At 35.8% G+C, this 19,493-nt stretch overlaps 1 protein-coding gene across 2 annotated transcripts in view; it reads right to left on the bottom strand.

Annotated features, from left to right (window-relative positions):
- PGGT1B (protein geranylgeranyltransferase type I subunit beta) overlaps positions 1 to 19,493 on the bottom strand; it is a 56,311-nt gene that overhangs the window by 26,724 nt on the left and 10,094 nt on the right. For both annotated transcript variants that reach the window (XM_082455799.1, XM_082455800.1), the window contains 3 exons: positions 10,451 to 10,518; positions 6,523 to 6,674; positions 5,052 to 5,184 (listed from right to left, as the gene is read on the bottom strand). In XM_082455799.1, coding sequence (XP_082311925.1) covers positions 5,052 to 5,184; positions 6,523 to 6,674; positions 10,451 to 10,518 — 353 coding nt within the window. The remainder of the gene's footprint in view (positions 1 to 5,051; positions 5,185 to 6,522; positions 6,675 to 10,450; positions 10,519 to 19,493) is intronic.

The raw sequence follows: 19,493 nt of genomic DNA, 5'->3' as shown, positions 1-19,493 counted from the left end.
TTGTGTCATTTAAAGCTTGCATTTCCCTCTTAATTTTCTGTCTGGATGATCTGTCCATTGGTGTAAGTGAGGTGTTATAGTCCCCCACTATTATTGTGTTACTGTCGATTTCCTCTTTTATAGCTTTTAGCATCTGCCTTATGTATTGAGGTGCTCCTATGTTGGGTGCATATATATTTATAATTGTTATTATCTTCTTCTTAGATTTTAGTCCCTTGATCATTAGATAGTGTCCTTTCTTGTTTATTGTAACATTCATTAATTTAAAGTCTATTTTATCTGATATGAGTATCGCTACTCCAGCTTTCTATTGATTTCCACTGCACGCAATATCTTTTTCCATCCTCTCACTTTCAGTCTGAATGTGTCCCTAGGTCTGAAGTGGGTCTTTTGTAGACAGCATATATATGGATCTTGTTTTTCTATCCATTCAATGAGCCTGTGTCTTTTGGTTGGAGCATTTAATCCATTCACATTTAAGGTAATTGTCAACATGTATATTCCTATTTTCTTAATTGTTTTGGGTTTGTTTTTGTATGTCCTTTTTTTCTCTTGTGTTTCCCACTTACAGAAGTTCCTTTAGCATTTATTGTAGAGCTGGTTTGGTGGTGCTGAATTCTGTTAGGTTTTGCTTGTCTGTAAAGCTTTTGATTTCTCTGTCGAATCTGAATGAGATCCCTGCCACACAGAGTAATCTTGATTGTTGGTTTTTCCATTTCATCACTTTAAAATATCATGCCACTCCCTTCTGGCTTGTAGAGTTTCTGCTGAGAAATAAGCTGTTAAACTTATGGGAGTTCCCTTGTATGTTATTTGTCGTTTCTCCCTTGCTGCTTTTAATAGTTTTTGTTTGTCTTTAATTTTTGCCAATTTGATTACTATTTGTCTTGGCATGTTTCTCCTTGGGTTTATCCTGCCTGGGACTCTCTGCGCTTCCTGGACTTGGGCGGCTATTTCCTTTCCCATGTTAGGGAAGTTTTATACTATAATCTCTCCAAATATTTTCTCGGGTCCTTTCTCTCTCTTCTCCTTCTGGGACCCCTATAATGCAAATGTTGGTGCATTTAATATTGTCCCAGAGGTCTCTTAGGCTGTCTTCATTTATTTTCAATCCTTTTTCTTTATTCTGTTCTGTGGCAATGAATTCCACCATTCTATCTTCCGGGTCACTTATCCGTTCTTCTGCCTCAGTTATTCTGCTATTGATTCCTTCTAGTGTAGTTTTCATTTCAGTTATTGTATTGCTCATCTCAGTTAGTTTGTTAATTCTTCTAGGTTGTTGTTAAACATTTCTTGCATCTTCTCGATCTTTGCCTCCATTCTTTTTCCGAGGTCCTGGATCATCTTCACTCTCATTATTCTTAATTCTTTTTCTGGAAGGTTGCCTATCTCCACTTCATTTAATTGTTTTTCTGGGGTTTTATCTTGTTCCTTCATCTGGTACACAGTCCTCTGCCTTTTCATTTTGTCTATCTTTCTGGGTATGTGGTTTTCATTCCACAGGCTGCAGGACTGTAGTTCTTGCTTCTGCTGTCTGCCCTGTGGTGGATGAGGCTATCTAAGAGACTTGTGCAGGCTCCCTGATGGGAGGGACTGGTGGTGGGTAGAGCTGGGTTTTGCTCTGATGCGCAGAGCTCAGTAAAACTTCAATCCACTTGTTTGCTGATCGGTGGGGCTGAGTTCCCTCCCTGTTGGTTGTTCGGCCTGAGGCGACCCAGCACTGGAGCCTACAGGCTCTTTGGTGGGGCTAATGGTGGACTTCGGGAGGGCTCATGCCAAGGAGTACTTCCCAGAACTTCTGCTGCCAGTGTCCTTGTCCCTGCGGTGAGCCACAGCCTCCCCCCACCTCTGCAGGAGACCCTCTAACACTAGCAGGTAGGTCTGGTTCAGTCTCTTATGGGTCACTGCCCCTTCCCCCTGGGTCCTGATGTGCACACTACTTTGTGTGTGCCCTCCAAGAGTGGAGTCTCTGTTACCCCCAGTCCTGTCAAAGTCCTGGAATCAAATCCCGCTAGCCTTTAAAGTCTGATTCTCTGGGAATTCCTCCTCCCATTGCTGGACCCCTAGGTTGGGAAGTCTGACGTGGGGCTCAGAACCTTCACCCCAGTGGGTGGACGTCTGTGGTGTAACTGTTTTCCAGTTTGTGAGTCACCCACCCAGCAGTTATGGGATTTGATTTTACTGTGATTGCGCCCCTCCTACCGACCGTCTCACTGCAGTTTCTCCTTTGTCTTTGGATGTGGGGTATCTTTTTTGGTGAGTTCCAGTGTCTTGCTGTCGATGACTGTTCAGCAGTTAGTTGTGATTCTGGTGCTCTCGCAAGAGGGAGTGAGTGCATGTCCTTCTACTCTGCCACCTTGAAACAATCCCCCCGTATGCATTTACTTTTTGATCAAGCAATTTCACTGCTAGGAATTTATTCTGAAGTTATATCCCCAACAATACATAAGCACAGATGCAGAAGGTATGAATTTTAACATTGTTCACATTTGGAAAATACGTAGCCTATATATAGAGGAGTTGGAAAAAACTATGACATGTGCATGTGATGGAGTACTACAAAACTGTTTAAAAAAAATGTAGAAAATTTCTATGACCTGATATAGAGTGGTTTTCAAGCTATATTGTTAAATGAAAAAAGCAAACTGCAAAAAAGTACTCTTTTGAGTAAGAAAGCAGAAATAAGAATGTACATATCTGTTCATCAAAAAGAAGTACAGGGAGGCCTAACCAAAAACTAATGAGAACGTTTACCTACAGAGTGAATGGGAACAAGGTGGTAAACATGGGAGTTAGGAAGGGGGTGGAGATAGAAGGAACAGGAAGCCCTGTGAGTTACACATCTCTGAATATAACTTTTTGTATAGTTATGACTTTCAGAACCGAGTTAATATTTCACATATTAAGGAAATAAAATCAACAAAGTTGGGGGGGAATCCTAAAATAGAATCCAAACAGAAACAAATAAACAACTTTATTTCAAATAAATTAACATAAACAAACCAAAGGTTGGGGGTGGAGGGAATAAAAGAAGTAACTCAAGTGTTTCTTAAATATAACATTTTGACTACATACCTTCAGGATCTAAACAAAAAGAACCAATGCATTCTGGATAATAGGAGCCAGGTTTGTCACTGTCTGAGAAGGGAGTTACAAATGAAAAGAGGAAGGTTAAAATGAACCTAGTGGTACTGGATTAAAATTTGAGGTATTAGTGTGAACTCATGGTTTTTGATTGATTGATAGATAGAGAAAAAGATATAGATGTGTATAAGTGTGTAAGGGGGATGTCTGTGTATACATATATACATTTCCTACCTCTGAGAGAGGGGCCAGAAGCAGTGATATCCCAGTACCAATAAGCACATTTTGTGCCCAAATCGTGGTTTCTAAACACCACCCTCCAATAAGAACTAGAACTCCTTGAAGAAATGACCAATTTCAGAACTGAGGCTGGGAAATTAAACTATGAACCTGGAATATCTTGCGCCAGAAGACAAGGAGGTGCTCAAAGAATGAAGGGGACATATCAAAAGGGCACAAGGGGCTTTTGCTGGCTGAAGGGGTGAAGGGGTGAAGGGGTTTTTGCTGGCTGAATCTGGGACAGCATCAAAATAAATAATGATAGTTACAGATAATAACCCATTGAGTAAAACAAGAATCTAGAGTGCCTGTTTAAATTAAATAAATAAATAAGTAGATAAAGGTGAAGGGAAAGCTTTTCATAACTGTAGAATTTTAACTGATAATTACAGAATGAATGATAGAGCTGGAAAATCATCAATGCATACTAATACTAGTGGATAAAAGTTTGATGAGGGACAGGATATTTATACAGTCTCCAAGTATCTCACCATGATATACTAAATAATTACAAAGGGAAAAATGCTAACTTTACAGAGGAAAATCTGGCATACACCACCTTAACCAAGTGAGTAAAGTTAACATCACCAATAATAGAGCAAATCAACATGTTGTACCTCCAAATACAATGCACTGAGAAGAACATGGTGTTATTTCTGCAATATTCATGCCAAAATGCATATCTCCCACCTCTGTCTGTAACATAAATCTCCTTTCCTCTTAAAACTCCTTTTGTAAAGCAGAAACTAACACACCATTGTAAAGCAATTATACTCCAATAAAGATGTTAAAACTCTTTTAAAGGTTTCCTCTTTCTGCCTCCACAGGCTTTTAAAAACCTGTGCTATTATAGATTCTATAAAATCTGATTCACATTCACACATTCAATTAAAAATAACTCCATTCCTCTAAGAACTTACATTTTTGTTCTGAAATATGGACTAGTGAAAGTTGAATTAACAGCCTAAAATATTCTAATCTATAAAAATTTCATATTTAGGAAGTAAAATAGACCTGGGAAGCAGCACTTCTGTTTCTCTGGTTGTATATGAGAGACTAAAAAGTAAAGCAAAGGATAGTTCTGGCTGAGACTAAACTAAGTTTTCCTTACTACTGTTGATAAAAAGACTAAATTGTATTGTGTGAAAGAATAAAATTTCTACTTGACATTCTCCTTAAAATAAACCTTAGATTAAAAAAAAAACCCACATAAAAGTATTAAGAAACCAAAAGTGATCCAAAAATCTATTGTCAGCCCAGTCAATCTTGCTAGTCAAAATGGCTTAAGGAACTCACACCTCACACCCAATATAGGAATAATCTCACCAAGGGCACTGTAATTCTCCTTTATGCTTGGCTGCAACTTACCAATGATCCCTACTAAGATAGGTTATCAACATTTACCTTTGAGATTTTACTATTTTTTGCTTCTAAGGCTGACCAATCTCTTTCTCCTAAAGACAGTTTCTTTGGACACAATCAGATTACATTTAAAATTTAATGGCTAAAGAGTCAAACTTTCCTTGAATATTATTCTTAAATGGCTATTCTGATATATGATGTACCCAGAAAGCAATCTTATTATCCTTATTTCCAAATTATTGCTAGAAGAGATGAGGCATGCCCCAGCCCCCATATATCAGCAGTAATAACTTAAAACAAAGAGTCCATTTATCAACATAACTCACCATACTTCTTCTAATATAGTTGATGGCTTTTTTCATATCCATGCCAGACCAGTTGTTGAGCATATAGCAAATACAGGAAGCACAGTATACAAATCGCATGTCATTTTCACTGCCTTCAGGTACCGCACAAAAACTGAAAATAATAACCATATGATTCACTGTACTATAATTTATTTTTTGGTAGGGGGGTTAGAAACACCTACTTCATGTCTTCACTCACAGAAAAAGCTATCACTAAATACAGATTTAAAAACCATATACTACTTGTATTATTCAATAAAGGACTATTAATCTGAATAATATAAAACTATCTCTAAATCAACACTGTACTCCCAAGTTCAATTTCTGGGTAGCTTAACACACTACCACAGTTACTCTTTCCCAGATGCCACCACTCAGAGTAAGTTTCTTTGCTCTCAGCCATGGAAAGCTATGGCATAGTGGCTTGAGAATTAATAGCAGAAAAAGTAGCAGGGACCTACTGGGTAGTAAGAAATTCTCAAGCCCAAGTTCTGCTTATGTGAAATTTCTTCTCAATGTATATATAGATAACCATTAATTAACTGATCCTATTGTTTTAATTTTCACATATTTAATTAGTTTTAGAGAAGTACATAATAGTTTGTATTTTATATCTATTCTTTTATTTATAAATAAGGATAAGATAACAGTGACCAAAGACTATAATGAAATATTGAGAAATTAGTCACATGTACTTGCTGAGGTAAATATTTAGTTTTATAGTATTTCCAATTAATGTCAATTTACCTTATATGTTTCCACTAATTTTCCCCTCATCAACAGCAGTGTTTTTAATACTGACAGGAAAATAGAGACAGCAGTAGATGGAGTACAGATATAACAACGTGGCAGGATTTGTTTGCAAAGTCTTTTCTTTAGACAGCCTCACTACTGCTTTATCACTTCCCAGACTTAAAAAAAAGTTTCACCTTAAAACTCTTTCGTTAGACACACCACTCAAACCATCAAATATTAATGAACTCACTACTTTTTCTATCCTTTAATATCACAGAAACTACCTACACTAGAATATAATAATATTCAATGTTCATCCCTTTTTCCCCCATCACTATGTCTTAAGGCATAAAAGTTTAGACTAAATGTACGTCTGCTTCAAAATGTCCATTGTTTTTACCCAGAAGGTAAATTAAAGTAGATCCTTATCCGGAAACTATTAAACCATTTATTTATGGATCTATTATCGCCTTTAAAAAAAAGAAAAATGAACTAAGAAAGAATGGAATTGTTATTGTGATTACTTTTATTTTCATTCACATAAGAAATATTTCACTGATTAGGCACTTAAACCATATGTATACAGTGAACTTTAGGTGGTTCTAATAAGAGTTTATGATAAACTCTACAATTCTAGTATAGTATTATATCTATTTTTAATTCCAAATGATTTTTCTTAAAAAAAATAAGACAAGTAACAAAAAATGACCCATACCTTCCATCTTCTAGCTGAAGGGCTCTCAAGCCTGCTAAGCAAGCTTCTTTATTTACTCGGCTTAGGTCATCTCCAAGAATAACTAAGCATGAAAGGCCAGTGTAGGTCATTGCTATGTGGCCACTATCATAAGGATGAGCTGTTCCAGGATTCTAGATTCAAAATTAATATAATGTTAATTAGAAAACTGAAATGAGATCTTATTTCATTATGCAATTTGACAAGAGGTTTCAGTAAACAGTAAAATTAAATGTTGTTTATACTGATTTGCATAGACATCTGATAGAGACAAACAAAACTCAATTTCGTGTATGTCTCAACATAAGTATTATTGCATACTTTCCAGGCTACATAATTTTCAATTTTATCCTCAAGTTTATGGAAGTAGATCTGATATTCAAATAAACCAAATTATTTCAACTTCCTATTTGACCAACCATATCACTTATAATTTAAGTCTTATAAAGTTAGAAAAGCATGTAGAAATAATTATTTTTTATGCTGTACAAATTCAAATTAAATACCACAGTAGTGATCACCATTTAAAAATCCTACAAAACAATACAGTTGAAAAACATTATTCTATTCTCATATGGTTTAATTATTTGAGTCTCTAATAATATTAACACTTAGAATAACAAATGACAAAAAAATGCAAAGAAGAGCTCAAGATACTAATATTGAAAAATTCTCTAGAAATAAAACAATCTAACTTTTAAAGTTTAAATTACCAAATGGTATTGATTGCAAAAAGTCTTTTGTGAAGACTGTTAGACTAGTAATTGCCCAGGCAGAGCTGAGGAGTCAAACTAGGAAACTCACATAACCAGAATATTTATTGGATTAGTTTCACTGATTTGACTGTTTCAACAAAACTATCAACAGTTATCAAAGATCTCTTAAGGTTTATAAAATATGTGACTCCTTGTAGGAAATCCTGTAGACTCTAGTTGGCACTGGCACAGGTAAAATTAATTTAAAAACTTATTAAAGTAAAAGTAAAAATGTAAAACCAAGTAACTTTACATTCTGCAATACACAAAGCATTTAAAGTTTTATAATTATTTTCAAATAGTCAGCCAATCCTGTTCGGTTATTTTAAAAAGATGATTTCACTTAAAAAATGTAAAACTTCACATTGTACTATTTCTCAGTTTAAGAAAGTTTTAATTTTGATAGACTAAGAGTGCATTTTAAATTCATCTTTCTCACAGGATTTCCTTCTGTTTTAGTTTGGGCTCATCAATAACTGCTTCAAATACTAGAATAACTGCCTATAACACTAGAAAGTTAAAATGAAGCTTGTACCAAGATTTTGGTTAAAATAGACTCCTCTGCTTTCTACAATAAATGTTAACTTCTACACTACTGTGAGGCATCAAATCCTGGCTCCACTACTCACTGCTGCATTTTCTCATTCTGGAAAATGGAAATATTAGTACCTATTTCACAGGGTTACTGTGAGGATTAAATAAAATTACTGTCTATACAGATGCTAGTTATCTTACTGATGATGATGCAAGTGCAAGGCAAATATCAAAAGGGCCACTACTTCTTTGGAGTCACGACTCAAGGGTCTTGAAACCACTAGTGACAATCAGAATACTTTGCTGCTCACTGACCTTCTGTAGTTCTTCACAGAATAAATTTGCAAAGGTGTTCAATATCCTCTATAATCTGAACTCACCCCACCTATCCAGCCTTACATATACAATTCCTTATATGGTCTCACAAATATGACAAGCAAATTTTCACTGTGGTATTTCTTTCATTCTGAGCTCCTCCTTAGAACTCAAGCTTTAATACTCCTGGATATCCTATTCCACATTTATAATCACCTTCTTAGAAATCCTGTAACATTTCATTTTTTGGTACTCAGACTAAATATCTGCTATGTTAAAAGCACTGTGGGGAATCCAAACAGAAATCAAATGTGGACCTTAACCTTGAAGGGAGAAGAGGGCTACTTGAATTAAGTACAGTACAAAGTAGAATACTGTATGTGTCATGATGGAGATACAATAATACATGGATAAAGGATTTTTTTCTGCAGCAGAAGAGGAGCTTGGTTAGGTACAGATGAAGAGGAGGCTTTACAGGTAGAAGAAAAAGTAAAAGGAAAGCAGAGCAGGAAGATTCCAGGCTATGTAGTATGTGTTAAGGACAGTACATAATTTAATAGAGAATATGGGATTTGTTGAAGGAAAACAGTGAGAAAAGGGGGTTGAGAAGATCCATTAGTGTTTCTCAAAAAGTGTTCTATGGCCACTAAAGATCCTGGACATTTTTCAGGTAAGTGAATGGCCCATAGGTGGTTTCAGAAGAAAAAGCAATGATACTATTTATATACTGTATTGGAAAATCATATGTGCCTCCTCAGATTCTCTTGGCTTCATCTGTCTCCTGGATTCTCAGCCACCACCCTAAGTGACAACTCCTTGTGGCCCTATATGATTCCACCTAGAGTCTCTAGCTCCCTCTACCACTCAAGATTCAGATTAATGCAACACAGAATGGAGTGGGACCTAGCTTCCCCAGAAAATGCCAGGGTCTCGATGAATTAAGGGCCCAAAATGGGTTTCAGGAGACACTGTGAATCAAAGGCAAAAAATGGTTTCTTCTTACATTTTATCCTTGTTGTTTCGAAAATGCCTTGGGAGGGGGTAAGGGGAGTAAGGGGGCTGTCTCTTAAAAGTAATGTTATCAAAGAACTGTTTTACCCCAACAAGTGTAAGTATACATCTGTATAGGGTATGGTGCTGTATAACGGTCATTATTATCAGTGTCATGACTTTTAGATATCCTGTCCATCATGACTAAATGGAGAGCTACCTCTATTCAGGACTGGCTTAAGTTGGAAAGTATTGTATGTATGGGGAAAAAGGACAATTTTTATGGATCCTTAGTTTCTAGATTCTCTGTTAAAAGCAATTGGCATACATGATTGGAGACACCTTAGCAAAGTCATATGACTTTGACACAGGCATTCTGGTCTACAGCTTAAGGCAGAGGAAGATAGTTGAAGTAGTGCCTCTATCAAATCATGTCACCTTTCCAAAATCACTGCTATTTATTCCAATATTTTGAAGCAGAGTGTGGAAAAATTGGCAACGTGTCATTTACCTTCAGCTTGGAAAGGGATATAAATCTTGATGTACTCAGTGTAGCCAGATATTGGCTTGTAACCGTTATATAAGCAGACTGACCCCCATCAAGGAAAAAGTTTCTATTTTGTGAGGTCTCTTCCACAAAATGATGAAGTTCTTCTCTGCCTTCTATTGCAGAAAAATATTTTATACACAGATGAAACACCTACAAAAGTTTGTTTGGGGTCTGCTTCTTTGAAGAAGGAAAAAAGCTTCTCATATGTTAGGATTCACTGCTTTCTATACCTGCATGTGCTGGTACCAAAGCCTCTTCCTATAACCCTGAAGACAGTCTGCCTACCGTCAGGAAGGTCATCATAATTCATCACTACTTGGGTCTCCAATCACTGCTTAGCAAGAGCTTTCTCTTTCATTCCTAAGAAATGTGAACCAAATATAAAGTCCTTCTGTAACACATGGTTCATTGGTTTCTTAGAGAACAAGTATCATGTTCTTGAGTGCTTTATTTACATTTTCTCCAATAAATCACCAATAATTTTTACACACACACACACACACACACACACACCGACAGTAAGAAAGACATAATTTTTTAACAACAGGAATTTCTGTTCATTTATATACTGTGCATTCTTCCAGGAAGTAAGGTGGGTATAGCTTTCCCTTAAAAAGTTCCAGTTCATAACACACAGTTTATTAGACAGTATTTAGCTACACTGAAACTTGGAGGCCTGGTTCTTTCTGTTACTTTCTTAGTTTTCTTTCTTACTAAAATCTCTCCGCTCCCTCTCCTCCTGCCTCCTAATGCAAAGAGAACTAACCTTTGATGGATTGAATGGAAGACCCAGGTATGAAGAGCCTCGGAAACCACAGCGATTTAGATTTGATCCTGGAAAATAAAAATATGTACTTATTTAAAGTGTACCTTATTTTTGTACAGATTCTAAAGCAGTTCAGTTATACAGTCTCTCAGAAACAGAGTATTTTAGTACCAAAGTTTTGTCACTGTCTCCATTTTCATGCTAGCCAACACTGAATGTCTGCTCTAGGAGCTTTATGGGAATTTCTTCATTTAATTTCCAAACCAGTCCAAAACAAAACAATGACCTCCTACCAGGTACCTTTAATTTAAGCCTAACTCACTGAGTACAAAATGCTTTCATACTTTTCCTAAATGACCATTTTCATGTGATCAACATATTCAATCCCTCATGCTACAGAACAGAAAGCAGAAGCCCAGATGTTACGTGACATGTTCAAGGTAATAGCTGGTTAGCAACATAAAAGGATCTAGACACCTAATGTCCCATCCAGTGCCTTTTTACTTATCTCACGGCTTCTTTATAGGGGAGCAAGGTAAAGGTATAAACTGCTCTACAGTCACAGAAAATATATGTACTTTGTATTTTAGTATTAGACAGACCTTCATTCTAAGTCCAATACTTTGCTTTGAAGTACAAAAGAACACTGTAAGTTAGCACTTAGTCTCTAGTTATTCAAAGTATGTTTACTCACACTGATATTTTTCTTACCTAAAATTTTTCATTTTTCAAGATGTCAATGGAATATAACTGGGAACTTAACAAAGAAAATATCTACATCCATGTAAATCGTTGCAGTCACTATGGAAAACAGTATGGAGGTTCCTCAAAATATTAAAAATAGAACCACCATGATCCAGCAATTTCACTTCTGGGTATATATATCCCCCCAAAAATGACATCGTTATCTCAAAGAGATATCTGTACTCCCACGTTCATTGCAGCATGATTCACAACAGCCAAGACGTGGAAACAACCTAAGTATCCAACGATGGATGACCGGGTAGAGAAAATGTGAGCTATATACAGATAAGATGTCATATATGTTACACATACACAGACACAAACAGACACACACACACACGGGAATATTATTCAGCCATCAAAAAGACGGAAATCCTGCCTTTTACAACATGGATGAGCCTTGAGGGCATTATGCTAAGTGAAATAAACCAGACAGAGAAAGACATATAGTGTATGTTCTTACTTACATGTGTAATCTAAAAAAGCTGAACTCATAGAAATAGAGAGTAGAATAGTAGTTGTCAGGGCTAGCAGTGGAGATGTTGGCCAAAGGGTACAAACTTTTAACTATAAGATGAATAAGTTCTGGGGATTTAATGTTATGTACAGCATGGTGGTTATAGTTAACAATACAGTATTGTATACTTGGAAGTTAAGACCTTAAATAGTAGACCTTAAATTTTATCACCACACACACAAAAAGGCAATTATGTGAAGGGAATGGAGGTGTTAACTAACCTTATTGTGGTAATCATTTCACAGTATATACCTGTATCAAATAATCATGCTGTACACCTTAAATTTATATATATGTCAATAATATCTCCAGAAAGCTGGAAAAAACAGAAATTAAAAAATATAAATGAAAAAAATGGTCATACCCACAATAAGAAAATAATTATGGTTTTGAGAACTATTATAAAATCAGCATGATAAAAACAGAAGGTAGGAATGTAGTACCAACAGACTGTACATGCATTGCTAATAAAAAAATCAAGTTGACTTAAAAACAGGTTCCAAGGTGAGGAACTAGCTTCATATCTCTTATGACTGGTACATGACTAATCATAATAACTGGTTTTCAGGTACTATAAACTGTTCAGCTTTATACCCCCTGAAATACTTAGAATAGTAGCTTATACATTAATTCTTTGAGTAATTTAGGAAACTATCCCTAAATTTAAAACTCTCCACCAAGCATCTTCCCCCATTAACGAAAAAAATTATTTAAAAAAGAATGCTATCTAATGGTGATAACGATTTTGATGAACATGGTTCTCTTATCTTTGCTTAAGAATTTTTAATTGGTAAGCCACTTAAGACTTGCCAATATATAATGAGTTATAAAAAGGCTCATACCTTCTGACTGGTAATGATGCACCTGAAAATCCACTTCAGTAACTTCAAATATGAGATGGTCATATGCACAGAAACACTCACTATAGTATTATGATGGTAAAAATTATGAAGTGACACAAAAATCCAACAGGTTAAATATAACATACTATACTCAAAGGAACATAATACTGCTATTAAAAGTAACGATTAGGGAAAACTACATAGTAACATGGAGAAATATATATGCTCAAGTTAAGAGAAAAAGCAGGGGGGCTTCCCTGGTGGCGCAGTGGTTGAGAATCCGCCTGCTAATGCAGGGGACACGGGTTCGAGCCCTGGTCTGGGAGGATCCCACATGCCGCGGAGCAACTGGGCCCGTGAGCCACAACTGCTGAGTCTGTGCGTCTGGAGCCTGTGCTCCGCAACAAGAGAGGCTGCGACAGTGAGAGGCCCGCGCACCGCGATGAAGAGTGGCCCCCACTTGCCGCAACTGGAGAAAGCCCTTGCACAGAAACGAAGACCCAACACAGCCAAAAATAAATAAATTAATTAATTAAAAAAAAAAAAGAGAAAAAGCAGGATACAAAAATATATGTGTATTATGTTTATAATTAGGCGAAGTGGGCTTATCATCAAAGCCTGGAAGAGAATAAATAAAATAATACTGTGTGGGAGGATATGAATAAAGGTGAATTTTGTTCTCTTTATTAGTCATTGTTGTCATCACAAATTACCACAAACTTAGCGACTTAAAACAACACCCATTTATCATCTCACAGTTCTATAAGGTCAGAAGTCCAAGGCAGGTCTTGCCAGGCTAAAAATCAAAGTGTTGGTAGGGCTACATTCCTTATTAGAGACTCTGGGGAACAATCTGCCTCCAAGTTCATTCAAGTTATTTGGCAGAATCAAGTTCCTTACGGTTTTAAGACTAAGGTCTCCATTCCTTTGCTAGCTGTCAGCTGGGGAACCCCCTTAGCTCCTAAAGGGCACTCTTGCTATTTCTTGCATCTGGGCCCCTGTATCTCAGAATCAGCAATGGTGCTCAAATCCGTCTCATGCTTAGACTCTCTCTGGCGGCCCCTTCTGCAGCATCTCTCTTTTGCCCTCTTTCATCTGCATTTCTCTGACTGACTCTTCTGCCTTCTTCTCTACTAAGGGCTTATGTGATTATACTGTGCCTGTATGTATAACACTCATTGACAATCTCCACATTTTAAGGTCAGCTAATTAGTAACCTTAACTTCACCTGCAAAATCTGTAGAACTCAGTATTTGATTAAATAACCAGGGAACAGGAACTTTGGTGGGAGAGGGGGCAACATCTTTAGAATTCTGCCTAATACTCCTTCCATACTCCAAATTGGATGTAACACTGTACTTTTAAAATCTAAAATTAAATTATCCCTTCCTTACCAAGCCATGGGTGCCTTTATCCTTTTAGCGTCACTTGTTTTAATCCACCTTTAATTGGGTGAGGGGTAGTGTCAAAAGGTATATTTTCCTAGGCCCTATATTTGATCTGATGCCTAAAATGTTTAACTATTATGACTTAAATTTTTGCAATCAGTTTTATTTCCTTCAGACTGCCTTTTTAAAAATTATCCTTTCAAGCTACTGATTTGCTGATAGTTTTCTAAGAAAATAAAATCCTATTTCTACTTTTGATGGAAGAAAGCTCTGATTCCATGTTTCAGGTCTGAGTTTATACTTCCCTTAGGAAGCCTTTCTGGAGCCCCCACTAAGTTAGTTAGGTTAACTAAGTAACTCAGTTAGCCTCTGTCAGCCTTACAGAGGCTGACATATAGTAGGGGCTTAATAAATATCTGTTTTTCAATGAAATTATTTCCTTAGAAATAAATGAATGGCATTTCTATTTGCTCATTTCTATGTTTTTATGTTACTTAAATTATTAACTTTTCTGAAAAGTAGCAGAAATATTGATGCTCAAAAATACCACATAAGGTTAGGAGCTGTGGCATGGACACTTGGAATCAAACTCAATATCCTATTCTTGCTAGCACTGTGTTCTATAGGCAAGTAACAACCTCTCTGAGCTGGTTCCCTCCATTTTTGAACTAGGAACAGTAATACACTACAATCAACATTTAGCAGGGTTCTTCTAAAGGTTCAAGGGCATGTTTAGATGGTGTTCAGCACAGTGACTAAGGCTCAATAAATAGTAACCATTTAACATCAGCTAATTAGATGTTATCAAAAGTGAAATAGGAGGAAATTAACAGCTTCTGTTACAATTTATCAAGGAAAGTTTCTTTAAAATAAAAATACCTTTTCTTCCATTTTCAAAATGGAGTACATATCATCATCTTAAAAAATTCATTAGGCCATTCTTTCTGGTTCCTGTCAAGATTTGTCTGCTATTGTGCATTCTTTTATAATTCTAGTAAGCTTACCTGTTCATGATAACTATCAAAGTATAAACATGCAATTTATTCCAAATTTACAACTGCATGCATATTCAGGATACAGTTTAAACCTCTTTGGAGGTTTTTAGATAGCACCATCTCGTGTTCCTATTCAGTAGTAACGAAGCGAACAAAGTGTGATCTGGCTGACCAACAGAATCAAGTACAGTTTGAAAAAATACAGATGCTCTTGGGTCCTAACCTCGGCCCACATCAAAACTCTCACAGTAGGGCCTGAACAATCATATATAAGAAAGAAAAATAATCCCTGTCTGATACACAGTCAGAATTGAGAACCACTGATTTGGTGAATGCACCCATAAAGTCAAACTAGTTTCCTTGTTTTATGGACGCAGTCTAGATAGCTATGTATCAAAAAAACCCAGATTACTTTAAAAAATGAAACTGGGTCGATGGAAAGAAAAGGAAAATAGCAAAAATGGGCATATGCAGATGGATATAATACATGTATGTGCATTTATGTGTGAGCATGTAGAGGGATGTGTTATTAGAGAATATAACATGTTTAGCTATCAACCATAAGGAAAACAATCCCTTTATCTGCATGCTTGCACATGAAAGACAATTATTAAGCTACAAGGCTGACTCCTGCTTGATGACTGGGTCATATCTCATTTACAACCTAGGATTTTACTACTAAGCTCATATAAACACCAATTATATGTCAAGCATCACAAAGACAATGCATTTAGATATTCTCTAAAAAGCAAAGAAAATGATTATAAACCCGTAGAATGTAAAACTTTAAAGAGTTTAAAAAGATTTATTTTAATCAGCAGAGTTATTTTGCTTTTCATAGGAAAATGTGTTTCCCCTCTTTTAGGAGAAAATTTTATTGTGAATGATAAAATAAAAATACATTAAAAAATTATATTTAGGTGTTTCTAATAAAGGACAACTCTTGGGCTAAAATATCATATTACTAATGGTGGTCATGCTGCTTAAATATAGTTCAAAACTTGTTTTGGTCATGTTCTTAACTTTCTAATTCTCATTTTGAATGTTAGGTTTTTGCACTAAGCAAAGAGAATTCAAGTGAGGAATGTGGTGATTTTTTAATGTTAAAATGGACGTTTATATTTTATGGCTATAGAAGTAATTCCTCACAGGTCTCAAGAAACACAAGGTTTCCTAGTAAAAGGACACACCTTACACAACTGTTTCAGGATGTCAAGAGAGACCCAGACAAGGTACATAAAATATTATATAATTTTAAAAGTTTTTTTTTAATCTATTTTCTAAATTTCACAGATTAGTTTTAGAACAGGGCAATTAAACAGAAGGCAGGTGGGAGATTTTCTCTCATAGAGATTAGAAATTTAATAGTGTTTCATCCAACCAAATGGTAAACTGATTATTTGGAATTGCAGGTGGACTGTGAAAAGACCTGTAGTATAGCCTACCAGACATGTGACTAGGGGCAACTGGGGACATCAACCAACCAACCACTGTGAGACTATCTTTGCAAAAAGTTCTTGATCTACAATGCTTCCCAAACAGGTGCTCTGTAATTTCTAAAATCTGCAACATGCTCAATTTAGCCACATGAAACTATACTTACATTTTCAGCATGTTGTTAAAAAAAAAAAAGGCACAAGCTGACTGTTAAGTCTACTAAAAAACTAAAATCATTAAACAGTTTACCTTTTAATATTAAACCGCCTTATCTACAATTCCAAACACTTAATTCTAATGTTTTATGAGCTCTGTTATGGAAGAGATACCACATTTATTTTCCTTTATCACCATAAGACAGCCTCAGAGTTCTCATGAAAAAAATCCATATCTTACAGAAAAACATACATGATAAACAGAGCACCTATTCATGGGACTAGTATTAGAAAAACTGAAAATTAGAAACGGAAAACTGTATTCTAATTTTGCCCCTAGCATTAACTAGCTATATGATAATATCCTCATTTGTAAAATGATGGACTATAATATTCCTTGTTTGGTTCTAGTTCCAAAATTCTCTGGTTGTGTCCCTGATCAGAGAGGGTAACACAAAATTCCCAGCCTGATCCCTTGTGTTTCCTAAATACTTCCCGATATTGATGAGAAGGGCCCCAACTCTCCAATGGTCTGACCACACACTTATTACTAGGATACCACAGGGTCTTTACAACCCTGGAATTAAGTGGAAGGCCAGGGTTAATTGTGATTAAATATTCACAATGTACTTAAGTTCCATTCATGATAGTCTCCACTAGGGACCTATATACTTCACCAGTAAAGCAGCACTGGGACCTGGAGTCAGAAGCCAGGGATTTCAGTCTGACTCTATTACTTTCCATCTGTGTGTGGCCTCGGGCAGGTCTCTTAATCACTCTGCCTCTCATTTTTTTCTCCACTTCCGGGGAAGGCAGATTAGGGGAAGAACAAATTTGATGATGTCTTTGAAAATTACAAAATATTAAATAATGTACAGCATTGCTTCTGCCATTAGCAAAATATGGATATTTGTGTATAATCATATAAATGGGTTTAGTTTTTGTTTATTTTTGTTGTGTTTTGAAGAGCGGTTAAGCTAAAGTTTTTTATGTTGAATTTTAATACAGAAACATATTTATTGTAAGCATTCAAACAATGCAGATATATAGAATAAAACTAAAGTACTTTATCCTGCCATCCCGTACCTCTGTTTTCATCTACTTCCCCCTCCACAAAGACTGTCTATGCACGCTTTCAGAGTTTTTCCTATACATTGATGTTAATAGATCAGTAAAACAAAACACCCCTGTACACGTTGGCATTTATCATTTAACTATATTTGATGAACAGTTTCATGTCGGTACATATATAGATCTACCTCAGTCACTTTACTACTGGGCTGTACTCTTTACTGGACCATAGTTTATTTAACTGTTTCACTTTTGGTGGATATTTATTTTGTTTCTAATTTGTTACCGTAACAAACAATGCCAAAACATTCTTCTATACAGATTTTTGTGCACATGTATTAGTTTCCTGAGGTTAGTAACAACGTACCATAAATCTGGTGGCTTTAAACAACAGAAATTTATTCTCTCATAGTTCTGGAGCCCAGAAGTCCAAAATCAAGTTGTTAGCAGGGTTGGTTCCTTCTGGAGGCTCTAAGGGAAAATCCATTTTATGCCCCCTCTTAGTTTCTGGTGGCTGTGGGGAGTCCTGATGTTCCTTACCATGTGGACCCATCGCTCTAATCTCTGCATCTGTCTTCCTATGGCCTTCCCCTCTGTGTCTCAAATCTCCCTCTCCTTTCTCTTGGAAGGACACTGATCTTGAGATCCTTACCTTAATTATACCTTATTCCAAATATGGTCATATTCTGAGGTTCTGGATGGGCATATATTTTGGGGGCCATTATTTAACTAACTACAACACACACGAGAATATGTGAGGATAAAAAGTTACACTGCTAAAATGCTCTTCCAAAGGCTGCAATAATTTTTACTTCCACCAAAAGAACTGATTCACTTTGTTATAAAGCAGAAACTAACACACCATTGTAAAGCAATTATACTCCAATAAAGATGTTAAAAAACAAACAAACAAAAAAGAATATTAAAGTGCTCTTTTCCTCACATTCTTACCAACTTTTAAAAACTTTTTGCTAAATTGATTTGTTACATAAAAAATGTTAACATCCTTGTTTCTATTGCATCTCCCTAATTTCTAGTATCGATTAATCCTCTTTTCATGTATTTAATGACTATCTGTACTTCTTTTGCGAACTACCTATTCATAAATTCTGTCATTTTCTAAATGGCAATGTGTCATTTTTTTTATCTTTAACAATTCCTTATAGTTTGGATATTAATATTTTGTCTGGTATATATATTGGCACAATTTCCTCCAAGTCCGTCAGTTATCCAACTTTATCTTTCCCTACATAACATTTAAAAATATTTATTTAGTCAAATCTACCACATTTTTCCTTTATGGTCTCTGGGTTTTGTTTACACTTTTAAGATTTTTAAATTCCCTAAGATTTTATGTGATATCACAAAGTAGGACAAATACAGAGCTAAGAGTTACAGAAAGCATGTTCTATTCAGTCTGCAAATGCCTTATGAATGAGAAAATATTTGAGGAGCCAGAGGACGCTCTAGGCTAAACGTGAAAATACAGAAAAGAAGAAAAGTAGGAAAAGGTGTAGGTAATTTAGCAGTCCAACAACTGCTGATAACACAACAATGCTCTAGGCACCAAAAGGGAAAAGAAATGTAAGACTGACGCATTCACTGCCCTCCAGAAGTTTACAATTCAGATGTAAGCAAAAATATTTTAAGCAACAGTTAAGCAACAATGACTAAAAAAATTAAAAAATTAGCAATGGGCTTCAATCCAATGAAGTCCATGTAGTTGAAAGTACAATGGGAAAGAGAATTCTGATGGATCTTAAAGAGATGGTGAGTACACCCTAATTCAAAAAATTTTTTAACTTTCATCAAAGTATAATAAACAGCTTAATGAACTTCTGCAAAGTAAACTCACCTGTATAACTAGCACTCAGCTCAAGAAAAAGCACATGAC

Source organism: Balaenoptera physalus, assembly GCF_965194825.1.
Source record: "Balaenoptera physalus genome assembly, chromosome: 3".
NCBI lineage: Eukaryota > Metazoa > Chordata > Mammalia > Artiodactyla > Balaenopteridae > Balaenoptera > Balaenoptera physalus.
Note: the sequence above shows the minus strand (reverse complement) of the source record. Positions and strands in the feature narration are given on the sequence as shown.